The sequence below is a fragment of the Xenopus laevis genome, chromosome 1L, assembly GCF_017654675.1.
Source record: "Xenopus laevis strain J_2021 chromosome 1L, Xenopus_laevis_v10.1, whole genome shotgun sequence".
NCBI classification, from domain to species: domain Eukaryota; kingdom Metazoa; phylum Chordata; class Amphibia; order Anura; family Pipidae; genus Xenopus; species Xenopus laevis.
Window position 1 is genome coordinate 223,078,493 of NC_054371.1, and position 8,265 is coordinate 223,086,757.

The 8,265-nt window shown below is 43.4% G+C and overlaps 1 protein-coding gene across 2 annotated transcripts in view; it reads right to left on the reverse strand.

The window, feature by feature from the left end:
- Window positions 1-7,379, reverse strand: part of myo5b.L (myosin VB L homeolog) — a 159,834-nt gene extending 152,455 nt beyond the window's left edge. Inside the window, exon 1 of one of the 2 annotated variants that reach the window (XM_041570190.1) lies at window positions 6,696-7,379. In XM_041570190.1, coding sequence (XP_041426124.1) covers window positions 6,696-6,722 — 27 coding nt within the window. In that variant the 5' untranslated portion in view covers window positions 6,723-7,379. The remainder of the gene's footprint in view (window positions 1-6,695) is intronic. The other variant, XM_018266955.2, reaches the window with a different exon arrangement.
- Between the last annotated feature and the right edge of the window lie 886 nt (window positions 7,380-8,265).

The following is an 8,265-nucleotide window of genomic DNA, read 5'->3' on the forward strand; positions in this document are numbered from 1 at the left end:
GAGTTGGCTTTTTCACAGTTCTGTAATTCAGTATAATTAGGATTATTTTGTGTAGAAAGAAATTTTACTGTGTTATGGGATTATAGTGACTTTCCATATACAGGAAATGAAGTAAATGTTTGGGTACAGAACCATAGGCTAATGTGTTATATCCATCAGCTGAATGGGATATATGGGATCATATGGGATCTGTGCAGCCACTGGGACAGAATGCTCTGTTATACAGATAGCTAGAATCTCAGCTGCCATAAAGCAGGACAGGACTGCTGCTTACAATGGGGATCAGATAGGATCTGTGCAGCCACTGGGACAGAATGCTCTGTTATACAGATAGCTAGAATCTCAGCTGCCATAAAGCAGGACAGGAATGCTGCTTACAATGGGGATCAGATAGGATCTGTGCAGCCACTGGGACAGAATGCTCTGTTATACAGATAGCTAGAATCTCAGCTGCCATAAAGCAGGGCAGGACTGTTGCTTACAATGGGGATCAGATAGGATCTGTGCAGCCACTGGGACAGAATGTTCTGTTATACAGATAGCTAGAATCTCAGCTGCCATAAAGCAGGACAGGACTGCTGCTTACAATGGGGATCAGACAGGATCTGTGCAGCCACTGGGACAGAATGTTCTGTTATACAGATAGCTAGAATCTCAGCTGCCATAAAGCAGGACAGGACTGCTGCTTACAATGGGGATCAGATAGGATCTGTGCAGCCACTGGGACAGAATGCTCTGTTATACAGATAGCTAGAATCTCAGCTGCCATAAAGCAGGACAGGACTGCTGCTTACAATGGGGATCAGATAGGATCTGTGCAGCCACTGGGACAGAATGTTCTATTATACAGATAGCTAGAATCTCAGCTGCCATAAAGCAGGACAGGACTGCTGCTTACAATGGGGATCAGATAGGATCTGTGCAGCCACTGGGACAGAATGCTCTGTTATACAGATCATTGCAGAAATGGCCAATGAACACTTGACAACCCCAGATATGCCAGAAGATCAATGCAGAAATGGCCAATGGGCACTCCATTATCCCCAGGCATTCCAGTAAGACCACTGCAAAAATTGCAAACGAGTACTCAATATACCCCAGACCTTGCACTGCAGAAATGACCACGGAGCACTGCATAAATAGACAGATTGAAAGCATTATGTTACCAAGCAGCAAACCACACTTTTCTTCTTCCCAAATCCCAAAGCTGTTTGTCTCTCAATCTCTCTCTCTCGCTCTGTGACTCAAGCTGAAACTTCAGTAAAACAAATCAAAGATGACTGATGTGCGTTCCACAGTGGAACCAAGCCAAGCCATATTTAATTTGTCTTCAGATCCAGGCAGATGTTTGCTCCTGTGGGGCATTATTTACACCACTGCACCTGCTAAACACAAAATGTGTTCATCTTTTCCGGTAAAGGTTAAGTGTTCTTGTAATTTGCGTCATGCACTTTGGAAGTTCCACTATTTAAATGGAACTGGTTTATCACGGCCTGGAAAGGACGATGTGTGTGCGACTAATCCATAGTTCACTGCTGCCTTGGAATTCTAATTTAAGTCCATGCCCCGTAGCTACTTGACTGTTGGTGCATTTCAAAAGCTGTTTTGGTTGTGCAGTCAGTGACCTTTTTAATGAAGTGTTTGTGGACTCAATAAAGTTTCCATTTGGATATAGAACTGAAATAATTAAAAACAAAAAAACTAGAGGATGAAACAACATCTTTCATGAAGGGACTCCACCCAAAGACAATGTTTTGCCTATTGAATGACAATTTAATTATAAGCAACTTCCCAATATAAATTCATTAAGACAATTTATATGGTTTTAAAGTTGTTAATGGTCAGTGTCGGTCTGTTCCCTTCTTTTCTCTGCTTGAGTATCTCAAAATAATGCAGTAAAAACCAAATCCCCACCGGGTCTTTTAACCAGCTGGCTTCTGCAACATTGTTTCAGTAGTCAGAACCAGCAGTGTAGAGCTGTGTCTGTTTGGCCCTTTTTCCACTTTTGAAAGAGGGCAGCAGAAGCCACTATTTCAGTTAAGATCAAGGCAGGAGGGAAGCTGAGTCTGCACATTCCTTGGGTGTCGCTCGCCGCAGGGAGTTATGAGAGTGATAATCCTGTAAATTCTGTTTGAGCAGCTACAATGCACTGAAGTGCCAGGAAAGCACCTGCCCACCTGTCTCTATAAAAAGAAAAGAATACTGTGTCTCCACGAGCCCTGAGGGAGGTCTCAGTCTCTTTATACTACTCGGAAATCTGTTGGGAGTCTTTCCAGAGTCACAGCCCCACCCAGGAACTGATGAAATACAAGTCAATGGAACATGGGGTCTGTTTACAAAACAATGATATTGTGGCCACTCATCACTGCAAATTATCTGCCCGGCCTTTTCTCACCAGTCCCATATTTACTAAAGTGTGAAAAAAATTCCATATCAATGCCTGGGCTTTTCCTGAATGCAAGAAAATAATTCCCATCTATTTCTTAACACTACTGATCCTTACACTGGAACAGCCTTGTGCCTTTATATGGTCACAGAACAACCCCTCAGTGACTTCTAATATCCTTATCATTTACAGTAGGGGGTACATTATCCCTTATAATACATGAATGATACTCAGAATTCCCTGTATAACTCAGCCTGCAGCCTTGTGCCTTTATATGGTCACAGAACAACCCCTCAGTGACTTCTAATATCCTTATCATTTACAGTATGGGGTACATTATTCCTTATAATACATGAGTGATACTCAGAGTTCCCTGTATAACTCAGCCTGCAGCCTTGTGCCTTTATATGGTCACAGAACAACCCCTCAGTGACTTCTAATATCCTTATCATTTACAGTAGGGGGTACATTATCCCTTATAATACATGAGTGATACTCAGAGTTCCCTGTATAACTCAGCCTGTAGCCTTGTGCCTTTATATGGTCACAGAACAACCCCTCAGTGACTTCTAATATCCTTATCATTTACAGTAGGGGGTACATTATCCCTTATAATACATGAGTGATACTCAGAGTTCCCTGTATAACTCAGCCTGCAGCCTTGTGCCTTTATATGGTCACAGAACCCCTCAGTGACTTCTAATATCCTTATCATTTACAGTAGGGGGCAGAAACGGAACTAGAGGGGGGCGGGCCCTGGCGCAGGACGCGCAGCCGGGCCCCCCTCCGTACACCCGGAACTGCCCGGGAATATGCGGCGCGCGAACTGCCGGGGGGCCTTGAGGGGGTGCGGGCCCTGGCCCGCTCGCACCCCCTGCTCCCCCGGTAGTTCCGCCCCTGGTAGGGGGTACATTATCCCTTATAATACATGAGTGATACTCAGAGTTCCCTGTATAACTCAGCCTGCAGCCTTGTGCCTTTATATGGTCACAGAACCCCTTAGTGACTTCTAATATCCTTATCATTTCCAGAAGGGGAAACAGCAAAAATAAATAATACAAAACACTATAATACAAAAGATAGATTACAGTCATAATATTAAAATAATACAAAACAATTTGAAGATGAAGTTCCCCATTAATTATGGTTTCTAATAAGCAAAACTATCCCAGCTAATCTATCACTGGGCAGTTGTAGATGTAGAGCCAAGACAGCAGTAAATATGTCCCCATTATTGATATTGTAAATGGTTCTCACGGTGCTGCCGTAATGCCGGCGTCTGTAATCAGACAAAATGAGGCGACTGCTCTGCACTGTCAGGGGCTCAGCACTTTCAGTAAAGGCAGCGCACTCCACTTATAGGCAGGGAAATAAATTCTCCTCTACTTCATCTACATCCAGCGGCTGCGTTTTCTGTTTGTATTTGTATTCAGTCTCTCATCCAGTGCTCAGGATGGGCAGCAACACAAACAGCAAATGGCATTAAGAGGGGAAATGTGAGCAAATCACTGACACCAACTGCCTTCCAGTGGGCACAGAATATACTGAGAGTGGCTAATGTTAAAAATAATCAATTATTAACATGTATTTATATAGCGCCAACATATTGCGTAGCACTGTCCTGAATGAAAACCAACTGCAAATTGTCTCATAACAGATAAGCTCTGTTCAATACAATGGTGTTTTATCTGTTATTTGTTATGTAACCTGAGCCTTTCCTTCTTTTTTCCAGCTTGAATGGCTGCCATCATTACTACACTGCAGCTTGTTTATATAAACTATGGTAGTGTTTCTGAAGCAAACACACCTGTTTTACAAGTGCATGCTAACTGTATATTATATGTTAATTACTTTTATTTTATTTTTTTTGGTGTTACTGTTCCTTTAAAGGGGTGGTTGACCTTTAGGTTAATTTAGTATGTTTTAGAATGCACAATTCTAAGCAATTTTTTTGTTGGCCTTCATTATTTATTTTTTTTCGTTTTTGAATTATTTAGTTTTCTGACATTTTCCAGCTTTCAAATGGGGGGTCGCTGACCCCATCTAAAAACAAATGCTCTGTATGGCTTAACTGTATTGTTATTGCTATTTTTTTATTACTCATCTTTCTATTCAGGCCTCTCCTGTTCATATTCCAGTCTCACATTCAAATCAATGCATGGTTGCTAGGGTCATTTGGACCCTAGCAACCAGATTGCTGAAATTGCAAACCGGAAAGCTCCTGAACAAAAAGCTAAAAAACTGAAAAACAAAAAATAATAAAAAATGAAAACCATCACTCTCTACATCATGCTAAAAGTTAATGTAAAGGTGAACACCCCCTTTAAATATTGTGAGCATGTTCCTCCCCATAAAAATTAAAGGCACAACAAACCCAAACAATTTATTTTCCTTAATGATGGCACAGTTATTGTACATCAGAGAGAAGCTTTTGTTGGTAATGGAAAGAATGACCAGCACAGAAATGAGCGGCTAAGGATGGGGCACAGCATGTAAATAAACATACAACACACAGGAGGAAAAAGTCAGGATAGTGTTGATTTTGGTTTCCAGGTAATACATTCCCCGGGGGCGGTAGCAGTGCTCCAGGCAAATATGTGATTAAGGGAGCGTGGCACAAGCTCTGCCCTATGTACAAGTGGATAATCCAGTATTACCCGGAAGATAAAGGCAAAACTCAATCTGCAGGAAACACTGACAGTTTATTGAGAGTTCCCAAGTTTTGTTATTCAGACTCAAACATTTATTCATTTAGATTTCTATCAGATACTTATGAAATGAGAAACAACCCCTAAGCCTGTACTGAAAGGATCAGCTCATTGCTTCCGCTTTCTGACCCTACACTTGCCTAGTACCTTTATTCCATGGCACTTTTATTCCATGGCACTTTTATTCCATGGCACTTTTATTCCATGGCAGTTTCACAGCACTGGAACAAGGGCACTAACACGTCTTAAATCAACCTATGACTTAAATTGTTCAAAATGTTCATTATAACTTTTAATCCTTTCCTATAATGTCCTGTATGCAAAGTAGCCACCAGGTGGCCAGGTGGGGGGCAAACAGGGGGACTCCTGAAACATTCTGGGTAGATCGGGGGGGGGTTCATATCCATTTCATGATCTGCTAAGTATATGCATGCTGCAGGCTACACTGGTTTCTTCATAGACACACTGCATACATCTAAAATTCATTGCTCTCTTGTATTTCCTATGTATACATTAATATTGAGAGTATGTAGAGAAGGAACATTCTGTACAGATTTTAGATGTCCTTATATTATACTGATGATTTAAGGTAGTCTGTGATCTACCAGTGTTCACGAGAGATTGGCGACCAACAGATCACAGCATTGTCCCAAACTACATTTCCCCTTCTCGGCACTTCCATCATTTAGTTTGTTTTTCATTTTAATAGAAGAATTTGCTCAGAGGTTGGAGGCTACAAGCTGGTAACTGGCAAAACTGGAAGGTTATAATAAAAATAAATAAATAATAAAGACCTAGTGAAAGAATGATGAGAATGGGGTCTATCTATAACTTAAAAAGTTGCGGTTAACTTCCCCTTTATGCAGAGTTGATACATTATTCTATTAAAGGGCGCTTAGAGGGTGAGGATGTTATTGGGCAGGAGGACAGGCAAAGGCGTTACTGGGAAGGAGAATCTGAGTTTTCTTACTGGACAGGTGTTTACGTGAGAATGTTTGTGAGTTGGTGGACAGGTGATGAATTGAATAGGCAAGGGGACAGGTGAGGATCTGACTGGGCCGGAGGTAGGTGTGTAGCTGAGGCTCAGACTGGTTGGTGTGTAGGTGAGGATCTGAGTGGGCATGGGGACAGGTGAAGAATTGAATAGGCATGGGGACAGGTGAGGATCTGACTGGTCCGATGTGTAGATGAGGGTCTGCTGGGCAGGTGATGAATTGAATAGACAAGGGGACAGGTGATGAATTGAATAGACAAGGGGACAGGTGAGGATCTGAGTGGGAAGGGGGACAGGTGAAGAATTGACTGGGCAGGACATATGTACAGTTGTGAATGGAAAGTGATATTGACAACTGGAGGGAACTGAATAACAAAAGGCTTAATGCTGCACATAAATACACTTTACCCTTTCACTGCCAATGGTTTTGCCTGATTCTAAACAGTGGAGCTGCCAAGCTAAACATATAATGCACAATAACAATAATAATAATAATGACAAAGCAGCAGCATTGATAATCCCACAGCAACAGCTCAAGAGCAGCCAATCACCTGATACTTTGCCGGGGGGGGCCCCAGCAAAGTCTGAGCTTGTGGGAGACACTGACCTGGGAGTAAAGTTCATACACTGACATCTCTGGGCTCCTGTGATCTGTGGGATCCAAGTACAAGGGGGTGCAGGGAGTCGGGGTTGCAGGGAGTCAATACATCCAGGGAGTCGGGAGCAGAGGAGGACACTGGTGAATAAATCAGGGGAGGTGCAGGGAGTTGCAGGCAATAGAGAGATGGAGCAGGACAAGGTGTAACACAGGCAGAGTCAGCGGCAGATCCAGTAGAAGCAGAGGCAGCAGAGGTGAGTGTGAGACAGTGGGGGGACCCGATGGTGAGTTTAAAGGGACCCGGCGGCAGCAGCAGCGGAGGGATCCGGTGGGTGAGCGCACACAGGCTGCAGGGGTTTCAGTAGAACAAAGTCCCGGGTTTCAGTTGGATCCTACTCGGATAGAAGCCGGTGCTTCCCGGTGACTCCGGGGTGAGTGACAGTTTCCCTTCCGCTGTCAGGCGACCTTTACTCGGAGTTTGTTTCCCTCTCCCCGGCGCTTCCTCCCTACTCGCTCCACCTCAACCTCTCCCTCCCTCCCTGCCCAGGTACAATGGGAGGAGAAGTCTGCCGGGATATTCACTCACTGACTGATCCGCATCCCAATCTCCTCCAATTATTCCTGTCATAACCCTAATATTTCTAATATTCCTGCAGTTCCTGATATTCCTTCCATGATCTTAATATTCCTGTCATTATCCTATTATCCCTGCTATTCCTATTATTCCTGCCATTATCCTATTATTCCTTCTATTATCCTATTATTCCTGCCATCCCTATTATTCCTTCCATTATCCTATTTTTCCTTCCATTATACTATTATCCTATTATTCCTAATATTCCTTCCATTATCTTAATATTCCTTCCATTATCCTATTATTCCTGCCATTATTCTATTATTCCTGCCATTCCTAATATTCCTGTCATTATCCTATTATTTCTGCCATTATCCTATTATTCCTGCTATTCCTAATATTCCTGCTGCCACTCGAGGTGGCTCAGTAGCAGCACCGGATAATATCCTTGTGAATATCTTTCTGACTTCTGCTCTGGTTCCATATCATTCTGCCAGGGAGAGACCCCAATATTAGAAATATATTTATATGAGGAAAGTGCAACCTGGAGCCCTCCAGCTGTTGTTCAGATAAAGGACCTGCTCTGGCTTCATTCTGCCCTGTATGGGGGGTGTCAGGCAATTGCTAGCCACATTGCCACATCAGTGGATGACCAAAAAATCTGGTAGAAATGTATTGGCTGGTTGTGAGGACTGCATCAACCTCTCCAATCTCATCTGCCATTTAGCTCACAAAAGTGCCAGTTTGTCTTGATCTTGATGCCAGGATACCACAGCCTGGATGGCTCAGGGATTGACTGGGGGACCGGGGCCAGATAGGGGCTGAGATTCAAAATAGACCCCTACATTCCAAGTACACAGAGGCCCAAAACCCCCCACAGGCCCAATAAATAGTGACTGTCTATCGCATCATACAGCAGCCCCTCTGGCATTTGCCAGAACCCACAGATTGCCAGTCCAGGCCTGACTAGGGCCCACCGGGGCTTATGCCTTAGGCACCCTCACA